This window comes from Mangifera indica, chromosome 10, assembly GCF_011075055.1.
Source record: "Mangifera indica cultivar Alphonso chromosome 10, CATAS_Mindica_2.1, whole genome shotgun sequence".
Classification (NCBI taxonomy): domain Eukaryota; kingdom Viridiplantae; phylum Streptophyta; class Magnoliopsida; order Sapindales; family Anacardiaceae; genus Mangifera; species Mangifera indica.
In genome coordinates this window covers 13,552,862-13,570,216 of record NC_058146.1, presented here as the reverse complement: position 1 = coordinate 13,570,216, position 17,355 = coordinate 13,552,862, and the positions used below count along the sequence as shown (strand labels likewise).

Here is a 17,355-nt window from a genome sequence, read left to right as displayed (position 1 = left end):
CCCGCGGGGACGGGGAGGGGATGGGGAGGGGATTTTCCTTCGCGGGGAGGGGATGGGGAGGGGATTTTCCTTCGCGGGGAGGGGACGGGGATTATTTTTTATCCCCGCAACGGGGACGGGGCGGGGACGGGGATTGATATCCCCTACGGGGACGGGGACGGGGATTGATATCCCCTCCCCGCCCCTCCCCATTGCCATCCCTACTATTGGGTTTAACCCTATTGTTCAGTTTGACATAGCAATTGAGTCATGCTAAAACAATTGTAATCAAATTATGTATAGTATTATTTATCAAAAATTAAATTTTTTGTATTGCATCTCGAATATCGTATTGTATTATATAATAAATTCTAATTTACATATCGTCATTTTAAAAAAAAGTATTAAATACTCTTAAAAATTTTAAATTTATCATATATATCCCTACTACCTCTTTATTTTCTCTAAAAAAATATATCGATTCATATCAATAATATTTATCATATCATAAGACACATATTATATCATACGATATATTCATTGTATCATATTAATTTAACAAACATTATATTATATATCATTTTTTTATTTATATCATATTATATCATAAGATATGTAATATATATTATAAGATACTGTAATATATATCATAGGATACTGATATCATGGTTCAACCAATTTAACCAATTCAACTTATTATCAAACTATGATGAATAAATTTTGCTTAAAAATTTATAAAAAATAAAATCAATCAAAATACTCACACCTATAGAGATTAGAACATATTTTTTTTAAAAGAGTAACAATTATTCATTTGATTTCAATGAAATGATTAAAATAAAAAAAATCTTAACCCCATAATACAAAAAAAAAAACAAAATTTTGTAAATTACCGTCTATAAAACACATTTCAATAGATATGAGATATTTTTTTTTCTTTTTATTTTATTTTTGAACTTATTTTTCCTTATAAACCTTTAAAAATTTATCCAATCTAATAAAAAATAATCATATTACTCAAAAATAATTAAAATTTAAAAAATTCAAAAGTCAAATTCAATCAAACCCGATTTTGATCCGTTCATCCAATCAAACCCAATCAAGTCAATAACAAAATCAATTTTTTATATTAACCAGAGCAAATTTGAAATCGATTCTTGATTCAATCGATTGAACCAACTAGTCCAATCCAATTTTCAAATCATTGGTTAAAGCCTTTAACCCAATCCGATTTAATCAGTGTGGATTTTAATGCAATGGTTCAAACAGATAAATCTTAGAAAGTAATTTTTTTATGTTTCTTAAAACATTCATAGATAAAAGTAGCTAGAAAATCATGCAAATAAGAGTGGGCTAAATCGGCTCTAAAAGATTTTATTGATCAGGCATTGAGATTTTGAGATCTATATCATGTTACAATATACAAAATTCCAAACATAAATTTTGCATACAAGTGACAAAACATGAGAGGCTGTTTTGGAAAAAATCAGAAAACAGACACAAACAAAAGGAGCCTAACTTATATTGGCAACTTGCCTGGCTTCAATGTCTTGTAATCTAAGAGTTACCGCTCTCTTGTGGGCTTCCAAGCCTTCCACTTCCGCCATGGTTGCAACGTATGGACCAAGCTTTTTCAGGCCTTCCTCTGTCAAGGATTGTACTGTCATGTACTTAAGGAAGGAATCAAGAGACACCCCACCATACATTCGTGCATATCCGTATGTTGGAAGTACATGGTTTGTCCCGCTTGCATAATCTCCCACACTTTCAGGTGTCCATGGCCCTAAGAACACAGAACCTGCAATAACAATCAAATACAGTTTCAATCCATCTTGCCTTGAGACAAAATGGTCATCAAACTAAGCATTTCTTGTTAACCCCTCAAAAAATAACAAATTTAGTTAAGCTTTAGATATGTATTTAATTGTCAACCTATTTCGGTACTTTCCTCATTAACGGTGTACTTTCGCTTTTATTGGCCCTTATGGTAATCAATCACAAAGCAATACAAAGTTTACCCATGGGATCAACCAGAATAAAACATACCAAGAATTAAATTTATTTACTAAAACGTAGGCTATGACTTGCACCTCTAAAGATAGGGGATAGCAAAATAAGAAAATTATCAAGGTAGAACACTTCAGAGAACAAGAAGAGAAACATTCTAGAATAATACCTGCATTCTCAATGAAGCATTCCCATTGTTCAGCATCTTTAACATTAACTATCAGATGCTCAGGTGCATACATATTTGAAAATGAGACTGCCTAAATCAACCAATAATGAAATTAGTTTCACAAAGCAATAGTCAAGACTTCTAATACAATGAAATGCAAACTTGAAGACAAAAAGTAATACAAGAGACATGCATATATACCAAAAAGAAGAAGAAAAAATAAAATCGATATCCCATCTTTCATTAAAATTCTGAAAGTCATTATGATTTCAAGATTTTCCAAGCACAAATTTAAAACAGTTTTTATTATTGTAACTAAGGCTTCCATCACAGATCCTCAAAAACACTGCATGAGTATAACTGAAAAGCCAAAAAATGTGTGGACTTCCTAAGAAATTAAAATTGGAGAGGCTAGCTAGAGTGAAAATCTGGAAAGGTAAATATTAGGTGCATGAAATGTATACCTAAACCAGTACTCACTTAACCTGTAATCATATCATAGAAGTTAAAAGTACTAACAAAACAGTAAAAATAAATTCATTCAGGTTTGGAATTAAGAAAGCCAAGAAAGAAATAAGACAGTTAACCTCCATCATATCATGAGCAAACACTGTGTAACTGTGGCTGAGAGCTTTTGAAGCAAACTCTCCTCTTGGAAGGTCTTGACACTGCTTTCTGATTTCCTCTTCGATAGCTTTTAGATCAACTCCATCCCCGGCAATTACAAGAACAACTTGACTGTCTGGCCCATGCTCAGCCTAATCACAAATTGAAGGCATTAGGTTTGATTAAGCAGAAAAAACTAGCATGAATCGTACCAAATTTATTCATTCATTCACATGGATTTTCTGTTTCAGGACATCAAATGTAAACAAGGATGAAATATACTGAGTTCAAATAATTACAAAAGATTGTTTGAGATTGGCCTCCAATGCAAGATGTACTTTAACAGGAAACTTGTCAGTTAATCCAGACACTCTATTACTTAATAATTGAAAAAAAAAATCATAACTATGGATTATTGAAGTGGTTCATTTCTGCTCATACTGACACATAAGATCTAAAATCGAACACATACTTGGTAAATGTCCAAACAAAGGACAACTCATCCAATTAAAATTTCATATAACTCATAAATAATACCATGTTAACAATTACCAGAATAATAGAAGCAAAACTATAGTCACGTAGTAAAGTTCAACCTCTCAATATACAACAGGTATATCTAAAATCACAAAAAGTAGTTTTTGTCACACCCCACCCAAAAGGAAACAGGATATGAATGAAAAATCCCAGTTCTGTGCAACTTCATATTTAAAGTAGGAATACCAACTTCAAAAAATATAATTCTTTATTTTGGATGTTACAATTTGCAATCAACTACCTGAGAAAGCAAATCTGCAGCTATATGAACAGGATTAGCATATTTGTCTGCAATGACTAAAACTTCTGAAGGACCAGCAGGCATGTCAATTGAAATCATTGCTTCACTGTTCTGTTGAGCAGATACAAACATGAATAAACCAAATCAAAATGACCAGAGAAACAAATCTGCACATTTATCTCTTATTTTACCTTTACAACAATGGAAAATAAGCTAATCTTAAGTCAAGGAAAAGAATACATACTTGGAGAATCATTTTTGCTGCTGTGACATACTGATTTCCAGGCCCAAAAATCTTCTCAACCTGCAAATTGATGAAGAGGAACAATTTTGTATCAAAAGTAACACAATTTTCAATAATTGTTTTTTTTAAACGTGTATTTGAACTACAAAAACTTAAAGCAGTGAATTTTATGTTAAACATCCCTTTAACAAAGAAATTCATACATTCAGAATAATGAAAATGCCAAAAACATGGATTGTCTGATCTATCAATGTCTTGCATTTATAAACTATCAATCAATTCATCTTAAAAACACAATTATACTCAAACTGAGATAAATATTTTAAGCAACTGACAAAAGAAATGAGAATACATATCAGAATTAAATTACACCAAGAAATAAATTCTCAGAAAATTCATACCTTTGGGCAAGATTCTGTCCCCCAAGCCATAGCAGATATGGCCTGTTAAGCAAAAATTGTTAAATTATATAAAGCATATATTTTAAACCTAAATAGGAAGCTAACATTGAAAACAAAATACTCCTGGGTACACAACCACATATGAGGATTGCTTTACACATACAAACCTGTGCTCCTCCAGCTTTAAGGATGTGAGTCACACCAGCTTTCTTGGCACAATACAGTACCTCCTGCAATAAAACATTGAATAGCTCACAGTAAGTGATCTCCCCATAGAAATCTAACGGGAAAGAGAGCAATCTTTCCAAATCATTATTCAACCAGTGAAATACCTTACATATGCTGCCATCCTGACTTGGTGGAGTCGCCAGAACAATAGTTTTACACCCAGCAATTTGAGCAGGCTGGCAAACATAATAAGTTCAATGTTAATTAAATCCAGCCACCGTCAACAAACAATTAAAGTTGATAATGTAGTCAGTAAACTAGGACAATTAATTCATACTATACACTAGAATAACTTACCACTGAGAGCATCAAAGCAGTTGATGGTAAAACAGCAGTTCCTCCTGGTACATAAAGACCAACAGAACCAATGCTCCTTGCCACCCTTTTGCATTTAACACCCTGACAAATTTGGAATACTGCAACGTTCATGTATAAAGCAGAAAAAGAAGCAGGCAATAGTGTTGACTTACTTTCATATTCTCCACACTTTGCTCAGCTGATTTCTGAGCAAGATGAAAAGCATATATGTTGTCGTATGCCACATCAAATGCTTCTTGAATAGCAGGGTCAAGCTGTAAGAGGACAGTTGTTTGGATAAGAGAAGTACTAAAAGTTTAAAAAAAAAAAACAATCACAGTTAAGACATCAACAAGAAGCTTAAAATAACTATTTCTCTTGAATAAACACAATTAAATAGAGTACCTTTGGGTCAGGAAGCTCAGAGACATTTTCAACAATTTTGTCAAGTTTCACTTTATCAAACCTCTCAGTGTAACTGCAATAAGAATATACAAGCAGAGATTCCTAATTATAACAATACAGATCTAATTCCACAAGCCTTCAGGAAAAACAACTCAAAACAAGGAATAAAAGAAGCACTGACTCTTTCACTGAAGCGTCTCCCCTATTTCGAACATCAGAAACAATCGGTTGGACCTAATACAAAATAAATATATCATTTTTCAAATACGTGATGCACAGACTCTTTAGAAAAGGCCTTGAGAAACAAAATGAAAACTAACCGTGCTGAAAATAGACAAGAAATCAATACGAGGTCGAGCCTTCAAATTTTCCACCTCGGCATTAGTAAGCTCTGACAATCTATAAGACTTCATCGAACACCTTATTCTAGCACAATTTAACCCTGTGACAACAATATCAATTGGAGTTCATAATGAAGCAGTTCACAATTGCTTCACGCAAAAGCACTTCCGAATAAAATGAAGTACCTGAAGGAGAGAATAGTGAGTTTCTACGCGCAACGAAGAATGGAAGACGAGATTTCTGCAAAGGTTTAAGAAAAACGGTGGTGCGGTTAAAGCAGAGAAGCTGAGTGTCCATCATCAGTCACAGTCAACCGTCAACTCAAATTATTTAAATAATTAAATGATTTTTTATTTAATTATGAGAGAAGAGGAAGACGAGCCTACGCTCTCAACTGACGGCTCTGATTTTGAAGGGGAGGGAAAAGGAAGAAGAAGACTTTGTTTTTAGCTGAATGTTAAATACACAACAGCACATTTTTTAGTACCCCACGGCCCATCTGTTTCAATAATGGGCCTGGACGTGGTCTTCTGTCTCATGTAAAAGATGGGAGGGGTTGGGTCGAGTTGTTTTTTGGCATGGTCCATTGGGTTCACAGGTTGTGTCCGATAAGACCCATCAAATTGCAGGTCATGTCAGCCTATTGGAATACTAACTTTTTTTTTTTTGGTTGGTGAACCCATAAATCCCAATACAGCTCACCCAATTTGTGAGCCCTAATACAACCCATATAATTATAGGTTGTACATAAGGTTAGATTTAAACTGAGTCAAACTTAAATTTATTTGAGTTCAAACTCGACTCAGTTCACATATAATTGAGCTCGAACTCGTCAAACTCGTGAAAGTTAAGTTTAAGCTCGGTTCGATTCGTTTTTCGTTATTAAAATAATGTTGTTTTAATATATATTGATCAAAACGATATCGTTTTATATCAAAATTTTTAATTAAAAAATCTGATAAATAACTCGAGCTCAAATTGGCTCGATTCGAATTCAATTCTAGTTGTACAAGTATGGATAGTGGTATTCTATGAAGGGTCACGCTGGCCTAACTCCTTAATGCCTCTGTGTAACGACTTTTAAAAATTAGAGATATTATATTGATAAAATTAGAAAAATTATCTTATTAGATCATTTTTATTATAATTATAATTTTATCCATAATAAAAATTAGTAAAGAGGGCATTATTATAATTATTTTTACAAAATAAATCTTTTTGTTAAAAGGAGAATTTGGGTTGTTCCTCCCCACACAAGATGAGACTTCTCCTATAAAAATAAAGATAAGGAGAGGGACGAGGATAGCTAAAATCCCCATAATTGGGGACAGGAATTATCTTCGATTTGTCTTAGCTCATCCCCTCTCCAATTCGTCATTTTTCCTATATATCTTCTGAACTTTTATATATTAAATTTACTTTTAAAAATTTTAAATTATTATAAATATTTTTTGATATCTAATAAACACTTTGTTATTTTTCTAGTAAACATAGGAAGAAAAAATGTAAAAAAAATTTCTTACTAAGATGAAAAGGGAAAGAGAAGAAAATTTTTTCCCATAGATATTACAAAGATTCTTTGTCATCCCTATATCAAGAACAAGTTAGAAATAAAAGAAAGTTTCTTTTGTAAAGACAAAAAATGAGGCATTCAACTTTTGCGCACCATATTATTATTTCCCTTATTTATTATAATTATATTTGAATTTTTAATTTAAATATATAATTAGGCTCATTCATAAGATTATATGTTTTTTTTTTTTTTAATTTTATCCATTTGCAACTTCTAAGTTTGTTTGGCTTCCTCTAACATTATATGTTACATGTCATCTTTTAAAATTTTTATTTTATTTTATCATCATGTAATTATGTATTTTAAATAAAAAATAAAATAAATAATAATATTACATATCAATTTATTTATCTATTATATATATATTATTACTTTTTATTTTTATAAATGGCATTTATTATATTTATTAATCTGTTAACTTTTGTAACATTTTTTATATAGGTAAAACTTTCAAATAAATTATTATATTTTAGTGAAAAAAATATAAGACTTGAATTTAATCAAGATTATTATTAGAACATTAGTAATGTTTTAATATATTAATTAAAACATTAGTAATAATATATTATTAATGCTATAAAATGAATAAAACATTTGTAATAATATATTAATTAATGCTAATTTAGAAATAAAAAGGTTTCGCTTCAATATCTAAGTAACTCTAGAACCCTAAACGAGGTTCAATAAGATTTTGAAAAATGTTTATGTTATTATCTTTTAAGTAAAATTTAATATTTTTAATGCCAAAACGAAATAGCTCATGAATAAAAAGACTTTCAAAATGCCAAAAATACAATTTATTTAGATTGAGAGAAATACATAAGAGGTTCTTGGCAAAACAAAAACAAAAAATAATCTATTGAACTAATTATCCATTCAAATTTGAGCAATGTGGTGATTTCTTATCCCCACTTGAGGCGACAATCGAATTGACATACTCACAAGTTAATCACAACTCAACCCGCGTCAAATCGGATTCAATTTGATTTTTGTTGAACTAAATTTGAGTTTACTATTCTCAATACAATGAGCTCGAGAGTTTATTGCTTGAATAGTATAATATCAATAAACTCTTAAAAGTTTAAAATCTTACATTTACACTATTTAACATTTTACTAAAAAGCCATTTGATTCCAAGTTTTAAAGATTACTTTGATAATTTATCTTTTATTACTAACATTACCTTGTTAAATTTATCAATAATAAAATATTACAATAATTTTCTATTACCAATAATGATATAATAGATAATATAAATGATAATCTGATTACTACTTTTATTTTAAATATTAAAATATTACCAAAATATTTTTAATTTTATTATAATTATATTATTATTTATTAATTTTTTAAGATAAAAATAATTTTATTTTTAATTAATATAAAAAATATTTAAAAATAATTATATCCAAGAGTGTTTAAATAAAATAATTTACTAGTATTACTTTATTATCTTTAATCAAACACAATAATTATTTAAGTCTATTCATTTTTATCAAATATAATAATCATTTATACCTAATAATCTTCTACGTAATCTATCTTCGAGATAATCTCTCTATTTTAGTAATAAAATATTACTCACGTCAAATGCTCTCTAAGGAATAATTGATAGACATAAGTGCAATTTCTCGAACCTAAACACGCATGCACATTTGTGGTAGTATGGAAAACTTCTCATCACCCTCTCAGAAAACTGATATATGGAAAATACGTTCCAAATGAAGCTCAAAATCTTCCAACATTTTACTCTAAAAGAAAGATCCTTGAAGGGTGAAGTTAAACCTCATCCTTGCCGGAATAATAATGGCGAAAAACACAGGAGAAGTCCTCAGATTCATGGCCGTCTTCACAAAGTTTTGTGTATCTACACAAAGCAAAACTGTCATTAGTACAAGAAAGTATAAAATATGAAAGAGTTCCATCAAGTCAAAATAATTAAAACAGTAGGCTGTCTCAGGCTCTCTGCAAAAATATAAGGCAGTTGCATATACTGGAAACTGACATTCAAGGTTTGCCACTGTGTGTTGTCGCAATTGATTTTACACGGAATTTATCAGCTAGGCAAAGAATCACAGACGATGCAAACAATGAAACAAATCCAGAAATATTCGGGCAACATGTCAAGGTTATCATATTTTTCCTTTTTTCAAGTACAGTCTGCCCCTTCGGTTCTGCACATACTAGTTAAATCAGTATCTTGTCTGCTATTCAAATTTGCTTCATCCATCAACTAAGAGAAATGAAATTATTAGATTTTATGTTTTTGTTTAGTTTGAAATGACCCACCAAATGTTGACACTTCTCCAAGCGGAAACTATTTAGAATGGCACAAATTAAGGGTTTAATCGAGCCAAGTTGAGTAATACTTGACTCGAATTTGGTTCAATTACATTAAGACAAAACTCGAACTCAAGCTGACCGAATTGGGAAAGCCTTGACACTAGACAGAAACGGCTGATCCGAGCAGCAGTCAAAAAGCTACATTTAAATTCCGGGTACTTTCCGCATCAACGGTGTGTTTTCGCTTTTATTGGCCTTTATGGTGATCAATCACCAAACATTATAAAGTTTACCTATGGGATCAACAAGAATAAAACATACCAGGAATTCAACTTGGTTACTAAAACAATTTACAAAATCTAACCACAGTTGCTCAAGTTAACTTTTGTATTTGTAATAAAACCGGCTAACAGAGACTTAGAACCGAATATATCAATATTGAAAGATAAGGACTGCTAGAAACTATGACTTGCACCCCTAAAGCTAGGGGAGAATTATCAAGCTAGAACACTTCATAGGACAAGAAGAGAAACATTCTAGAATAATACCTGCATTCTCAATGAAGCATTCCCATTTTTCAGCATCTTTGACATTAAATATCAGATGCTCAGGTGCATACTGTTTGAAAAAGAGACTACCTAAATCAACCAATGATGAAATTTGTTTCACAAAGCAAAACTCAAGACTTCTAATACAATGAAATGTAAACTTGAACAACAAAAAGTAATACAAGAGACGTGCATATATATACCAAAAAGATGAAGAAAAAATAAAATCGATATCACATCTTTCATAAAAATTCTGGAAATCATTATCTTTTCAAGATTTTCCAAGCACAAATTTGAAACAGTTTATATTATAGTAACTAAGGCTTCTGTCACGGATCCTCAAAAACACAGCATGAGTGCAACTGAAAAGCCCAAAAATGTGTGGACTTGTTGCAAGAAATTAAAATTGGAGAGGCTAGCCAGAGTGAAAATCTGAAAAGGTAAATATTAGGTGCATGAAATGTATGCTATTGTACCTACCCACTACTCACTTAACCTGTAATTAAATCATAGTTAAAAGTACTAACAAAACAGTAAAAATAAATTCATTCAGGATTGGAATTAAGAAAGCGGAAAAAGAAATACTGTGTAACTGTGGCTAGTAGCTTTTGAAGCAAACTCTCCTCTTGGAAGCTGAGTGTCCGTCATCAGTCACAGTCAACCTTCAAATCAAATTATTTAAATAATTTTTTTTCTTTAATTTTCTTATGAGAGAAAGGGAAGACAAAGCTTAGGCTCTCGACTGACGGCTCTGATTCAAGGGAAGGGAAAACAAAGAAGACTCTGTTTTGCCTTTTGCTGTGTGTTAAATACACAACAAAGCATTTTAAGTACCCCACGGCCGGTCGGAATGGGCGGCCTACCTTCCAAGCAAGCCCATAAGGCTGCTGAATATATTCAATACACGACGTCGACGGAGATCTCTCATCCATTTTGGAATCTCACTACAAGTAAATAAAAACAAGATGAAGAAGATAGGTAGCTTTTATTTATTTTAGGCTAATTGAAAGGAAGGGCAAAGTCCACAGCACACATAGAATTAATCTCCACTATGGTGGTAGAAACATTATTTTCTTGTATATTTATAAATATAATTTTATATATTCAAATATTTGGATGAAATTTTGAATAATTATTGTGGTGGGCAAAATCTTGGATTAATTAGTGAATATAAGTGAAATTTTAGAGAATTATTGTAAATAAGGGATTTTTTATTAATGAAACTTTAAGTGAATTATTTGAAGAAGTGAATATAGGAAACTTAAAAGAGAAAACTTAAAATCACTATAAATCTTGAGTATTTTCTTTTCCTACTTTTTTTACTTTATGTTTTATATTTGTATTATGTTTGTAATAAGTTGCTAAATAAAATCTTGTAAATTCTACAAGATTAAAATAATCTACAAGATTAATCAGACTGTAGATTATTTTAATTGACTAATCTTGTAGTCAAATATTAAAATAACTAATCTAAATTATCCAATTAAATAACCCAATACCCAACTTAACCCCATCTGAATTAGTTTAAAATAATCTCATTTATTATTTTAATCTGATTTTGCCGTTTCTGGACCCAATTAAAACTTAAGAATAATCAAATGATTAAATCAATCCATTCTTGTTAACGTATAAGCATGAGTGAAACATTAACTTGTGTTTTGATTTGACCATGTTTAACTTAAGAATACCATCCAGAAAACATTATCAATTTTATTTGTCTCAAAACAAACGAACAATCCAACGCAGCTTTTTTAATAATTAAAATACAACAAATATTCGCCAGAGCCATTGAAATTTTTAATTCAGTTTAATTTGAATAATAATTTCATATATTATTTAGATAAAGCACCATTACTTTATGAAATCAAGCAAAATGAGGAATCAAAATCACGTCAAATCTTATTAAGCTACGAATTAGAATGAGAAATCGAGCAAAGAGCCATTGAAATTATATTATAAACTTAAAGCCAAATGAATCACGTCTTAAAATTATAGAAAATAGAAAAAGAAAAAAAATTTGATTCGGTCTCACCACTTAAAAAACAAATTATGTGATTGGCCACAGGTTTGGTTGGTCCCCATCAAACACGTTTACACTGATCGTTCATCTCGTCCAACATCATCATCTCCATCAGCAATTTTTTTGGTCCACCGATTTGAAAAGATTAAAACGTTCGATGAAGATAAGTAGCTTTTATTTATTTTAGGCTAATTAAAAGGAAAGGCAAAAGTCCACAGCACAGCTTGAATGACTATCTCTCACCCCCAATTTTAATGTTACTTGTTTATATTGCTTTATAAATTTTAGGGTTCAATCTTAAAAATTGGTTCAGTTATATTCAATTTAGTTTGAATTAGTTTGATTTGAATTTATACCAAGTCTGAATTAAAAAAATTTTATTTATTTATGAAATTAAACTAAATTCAAGTTAAGAGACGTTTAATTTAAATTTATAGTTTGAATTAGTACTTTAAATTTACGATAAAATAAACTATAAACTTATATAACCATTATTTCTGTATTTGTGTAGCTATAGAGCGGATGATTGTCAACTTTTACCTAACCCTCAAATTTGCATTGAGGTAGAAGGATATTGACAAAATTGAACGGTCATTGTCATCTATCAATTTTGACTATTAATGAATAGCAATGACAAGCCACATGCAAAAATATTATTAATTAATTAATTAATTTGATGTGGGAGTGAAAAGCTTTCTCAGTTGCGTCAACATGAATGTGCAATTTTGCTATGTAAAATTAATAGTGATGCAAAAATCTATTTTCAAATTGAGAATACAATAAAAAATATAAAATACTATTTTGAAATGGGTGACAACGTAATAAAATATGTTGAAGGTATTAAAAAATTAATTAAAATTTCAGAATACATGACATTTAAGAATGTTAATTGAAGAGGCTTCCTCAAGGAGGAGTGTTGATGATATACTTATTAAAATTATTTATTAGATAATATTTTATAAAAAATTATTTATTTATTAAATCATATTTAATAATTAATATTTTCAACTCACTAGTGTTTTGATGGGATTAGTGTTTTGACTTATTTTTTGGCTGCTGAAGATGCGACCATGGTGGAAAATAGAAATTTGTAATAATACGTGACATCAGACAATTGTCGTGTGAACACAATTTTTCTACTCTATAAATGAACACCCCAAACCACTATAATATCATTGTAGCAAAACTGAAAGATTTATATAGAGATGAATTTTTTCAAGAAATCACTGCCATACTTGGCTATGATTTTTCAGCAATTTAACCTTGCATCCATGGCGATCATTGTAAAGCATGCTCTGGACAATGGTCTGAGCCCACATGTTCTGGTGGCACTCCGTATGTTCGTTGCTGTAATTCTCGTTTCTCCTTTTGCTATTGTCATGGAAAGGTATCTCTATCTCTAATTTTCTCTCTGAATGAATTCTAATCAAATTTTACAATGTTATTCATATATATTATTTTCCAAGGAACACCCGGCCGACGATGACGCTCTCCACCTTTTCTAAGATCGTATTGCTCAGCTTGTTGGAGTAAGAATTTTACTCACCCACCTACATCATTTTCTTTTACCATAATCAATAACACAAGAGATAGAGTAATATTTAAACATATATATGTTTACAGACCAGTGCTTAGCCAAAATTTCTCCTATACTGGGATGAAATATACTACTGCAACATTTAATGTTTCCATGAGCAATATTCTTCCTGCCATGACATTTATAATGGCTTGGATTTTCAGGTAAATCACTATTCTCAATCCTTGTTAATGTTTGTGATGATTTCTCAATCCTTGCTTTAACTCTTTTTGCAGGCTTGAAATTGTGAAACTTAGGAAGCTACATGGCCAGGCAAAGATAGTGGGAACCCTAGTGGCTGTTGGGGGAGGAATTATAATGACATTTGTAAAGGGAACTCTCCTGGATTTGCCATGGACGAATGGAAGAACCATAATTTTCAAGAAATCGGCAACTGATGTAGAACATACAGATCTAATGAAGGGTGGCGGACTAATCGTAGTTGGTTTGTTTTGCTGGTCTTGTTTCATCATTTTGCAAGTAAGAAAATGTTCCAATCTACATATTTTCCATGGTCGATTTCAGCTAAAAATAAATTAAAATAATTCCAATCTGCGCAGGAACATATATTAAGATCCTACCCTTCAGTGCTCAATCTCGTAGCTTTGGTTTGCATTTTAGGCTCCGTGGAAGGCATCATACTGGCCTTCCTAGTTGAAAGAGGAAACACGAAAATCTGGTCAATCTTCAACCCAGATGCTAAACTTTTAGCCGTGATTTATGGTGTAAGAATAAGCATTCAACTCCTCAACAAAAACAAAATATCATAATATTTTACTTAATTACCATTGCTATTCTAATATTATGATATATCCAGGGAATGATGTCCTGCTCAACCTACCTCATACTGGGCTGGTTATTGAAGAAAAGAGGACCAGTTTTTGTAACGTCTTTTAATCCTCTGGCCATGGTTCTCGTCACAATTTTCAGCTCATTTTTTCTAGCTGAAAGACTCTTCCTAGGAAGGTATGCATCATATATGCAAAATCAAATTGAAGAGATCAAATGTGAAAACCAAATTAATCAACTTTTTATTGTTACTGTGATTAGGGTTCTTGGAGCAGCTGTGATTATCATTGGACTGTGCATGGTGTTATGGGGTAAAAGCAAAGACCAACGTCATTCAAATTCACAAAACATTCAAGACGACGACGCCGTGGCCGCTGCTGCACAAAACGGTCTACAAATGGCTGTAATCAATGGTGATATAGAGAGTCCAAGCCAGTCTAATGTGACTGTTGATGAGGGAACCCGTGCCTCATGTATGACGTAGTAAAGATTTCTAATAACAAATTAACCCCTTATAAATTTATAATATAAAATAAAACCCTTTCGTAAGGGGCTTTTCTCATAGTTACATGTGAACTTATTTATTGCAAATCTCATCAATAATTTTTTTTTAATGATTTATTTTATAGAGATAAATTAAAAATTGAAAGGTATGTTGATGAAGACGGTGAAATTTCCCCATAGTGAAATTTTCCCATGGTGAAATTTTCCCAAAAAAAAAAAATCAAATAAACTTAGATTTGTCAAGAAAAAATTAATAAATTAAAGGGCAAGTAAGGAATAAAAAAAGTAAAACAAAAAAAACCATTGATGAACAGTATCAGGTATACAAACGTAGAACACAAATCAAAATCGACCGGACAGGCTACATATAATTGAGCAACCAAAGATGAAGATGTGTTAAGCAAGGTTTTAAGAACCGAATCAAATTATAAATTGTTTTGAAATCCAATTGAGATCAAACCGATCAAGTCATTTTGACCAATCAATCCAACCAAATTTTCAGTTTTATGTTTTTGAAAATGATTTAGTGAGCTCATTAACGAAGGTATACATTGATTTAATGTTCATATACACAATATCACATCCATAACAAAATAGTATTTTATATTTTATATTGTATTCTCAATTTGAAAATAGATTTTTGCGTCACTATTAATTTTACATAGCAAAATTGGACATTCATGTTGACGCATCTGAGAAACCTTTTCACTCCCACATCAAATTAATTAATTAATTAATTAATTAATAATATTTTTGCATGTGGATATTTATGTTTTTCTTAATTTAAAATAAATAGGTTTTGCTACAAGTATCAATATATTAACATGATATTTATAAAAGCTTAAAAAAAAAATATGAATATAAAATAAGTATACATATTATTATTATTATTATTATTATTATTATTATTATTATTATTATTATTATTATCATTCTATTGATGGCATGATAAAATTAAAATAGGGTCAAAGTCAGAAGTTGAGAGAGCAAAAATGAGCAATATATATATTCCACTATTAAAGGACCAAAATGGCTTGCTAGTTGAAAAAGAATGAGAAAAGACAAAGTAAAAATGGCTTTTCTAGAATATATTGAGAATATAATATAAAATATGAAACACTATTTTGTTTTGTACATGATAATGTGAACACAAACATGAATCTTCGACGTTGATTGGCCTCAGGTTTGGTCCCCATCAAACACGTTTACACTGATCGTTCATCTCGTCCAACCATCATAATTTTCATTACCAATCTTGGGTCCACCGATTTGAAAAAATTAAAACGTTCGCTGGGTCTAATAGGAGCTCAATTTTAGAAAAGATTAGATTTTATCCAAATTATTTAAGATTAAATTTAAATTAAGTAAATCGAAAATTGAAGTAAAATTGATTTACATTAAATTTAAAATTAAATTAATTTTAAACCAAGTTTGAACATCATTCATTTTATTGTTTTAAAATAACTTTTTGTCAAAGATTTGAATCTAACATTAATTTTTAATCTTAAGAGTACATCGATAATTCAAAATATTTATGATAAATAATAATTTAATTAATTAATGAATATAACATTTTAATGAATTTTGTTTTTTTATAGTAAAACTCATGTGCATGTGCATGCCTTTCTTATATTCCAAACCTAAATAGAAAGCTAAGATTGAAAAGAAAGGACTCCTAAAGTACACAACCACATATGATGATTGCTTTATGTATTCAAACCGGTGCTGCTCCAGCTTTCAATGCACGACGTTGATCCATTTAAAAACGAGATGAAGATAGAGTAGCTTTTATTTATTTTAGGCTAATTAAAAGGAAAGGCAAAAGTCCACAGCACAGCTTGAATGACTATTTCTCACCCCCAATTTTAATGGAACCGGTTTATATTGCTTTATAAATTTTAGGGTTCAATCTCAAAAATTGGTTAAGTTATATTTAGTTTAGTTTGAATTAGTTTAATTTGAATTTATACCAAATCTCAGTTAAAAAAATTTTATTTATTTATGAAATCAAACCAAACTTCAATTAAAAGACGTTTAATTTAAATTTATAATTTAAATTAATATTTAAAATTTACAATAAAATAAACTATAAACTTATATAACCATTATTTTTGTATTTGTATAGCTATGGAGCGGATGATTGTGAACTTTAACCTGACCCTCATATTTGCATTGAAGTAGAAGGATATTGATTAAAAATAAACTATAAAGGATATTGAACTTTAACCTAACCCAATTTTAACCCTCATATAACCTTTCTATATTCTCATAGAAGGGTTAATTATAGTTATAGTAGCATTATCACATGGCTTTAGCTGTCAACTTAGCTATCAACTTAATTCATGGTGGCAGCCAAGTTGCCAAATAGTTAGGTAACAAACATACGTAATATCTCCTAGCTGCCTTCTTATTGAAATCCAAAATTCACACCCTCCCACTTTCAAAAACTCAAATACCCACCCATGAACTAAAATATGATAAATTTTTTTGTTAGAGTTAAGGGTAAAATCATTATTTAATAATAATAGTTAAAGTTTATATCATTTTACCTCTTAATTTAAAAAACTAGTAACTTCTCTCAAAATTAAGTTTTAAAAAATGATATT

The 17,355-nt window shown here is 30.4% G+C and overlaps 2 protein-coding genes across 3 annotated transcripts; one reads left to right on the top strand and one right to left on the bottom strand.

The window, feature by feature from the left end:
* Window positions 1–1,328: 1,328 nt before the first annotated feature.
* LOC123227126 (histidinol dehydrogenase, chloroplastic-like) lies at window positions 1,329–5,870 on the bottom strand. 2 transcript variants are annotated; one of them, XM_044651812.1, is made up of 14 exons: window positions 5,642–5,870; window positions 5,435–5,556; window positions 5,296–5,348; window positions 5,115–5,187; window positions 4,883–4,984; window positions 4,710–4,811; window positions 4,517–4,588; window positions 4,352–4,414; window positions 4,185–4,226; window positions 3,784–3,834; window positions 3,540–3,650; window positions 2,743–2,913; window positions 2,156–2,246; window positions 1,329–1,777 (listed from the first exon to the last, which is right to left on the bottom strand). In XM_044651812.1, the coding sequence occupies exons 1-14, from the start codon at window positions 5,754–5,756 to the stop codon at window positions 1,494–1,496; spliced, it is 1,452 nt and encodes a 483-aa protein (XP_044507747.1). In that variant the 5' UTR covers window positions 5,757–5,870; the 3' UTR covers window positions 1,329–1,493. The 2 variants fall into 2 exon arrangements, with proteins under 2 accessions (XP_044507747.1, XP_044507746.1); XM_044651811.1 differs by having other exon boundaries at window positions 3,784–3,843; window positions 5,642–5,869.
* Window positions 5,871–13,151: 7,281 nt separating this feature from the next.
* LOC123226759 (WAT1-related protein At2g39510-like) lies at window positions 13,152–14,729 on the top strand. Its single transcript, XM_044651287.1, has 7 exons — window positions 13,152–13,267; window positions 13,347–13,409; window positions 13,504–13,620; window positions 13,693–13,936; window positions 14,017–14,181; window positions 14,274–14,422; window positions 14,507–14,729. Exons 1-7 carry the CDS (start codon window positions 13,152–13,154, stop codon window positions 14,727–14,729), a joined length of 1,077 nt encoding a protein of 358 aa, XP_044507222.1.
* Window positions 14,730–17,355: the final 2,626 nt, after the last annotated feature.

What these genes read in the sequence shown, in the direction of transcription:
- LOC123227126 (XM_044651811.1), bottom strand. Translation starts at nt 5,756, where the DNA reads ATGATGGACACTCAGCTTCTCTGCTTTAACCGCACCACCGTTTTTCTT. An exon ending in CTCACTATTCTCTCCTTCAG is followed by an intron (nt 5,557 to 5,641) that starts GTACTTCATTTT and finishes TTGTTGTCACAG; the next exon opens with GGTTAAATTGTGCTAGAATA. An exon ending in CTGAGCTTCCTGACCCAAAG is followed by an intron (nt 4,985 to 5,114) that starts GTACTCTATTTA and finishes GTCCTCTTACAG; the next exon opens with CTTGACCCTGCTATTCAAGA.
- LOC123226759 (XM_044651287.1), top strand. Translation starts at nt 13,152, where the DNA reads ATGGCGATCATTGTAAAGCATGCTCTGGACAATGGTCTGAGCCCACAT. An exon ending in GTATTGCTCAGCTTGTTGGA is followed by an intron (nt 13,410 to 13,503) that starts GTAAGAATTTTA and finishes ATATGTTTACAG; the next exon opens with ACCAGTGCTTAGCCAAAATT. An exon ending in GAAAGACTCTTCCTAGGAAG is followed by an intron (nt 14,423 to 14,506) that starts GTATGCATCATA and finishes TACTGTGATTAG; the next exon opens with GGTTCTTGGAGCAGCTGTGA.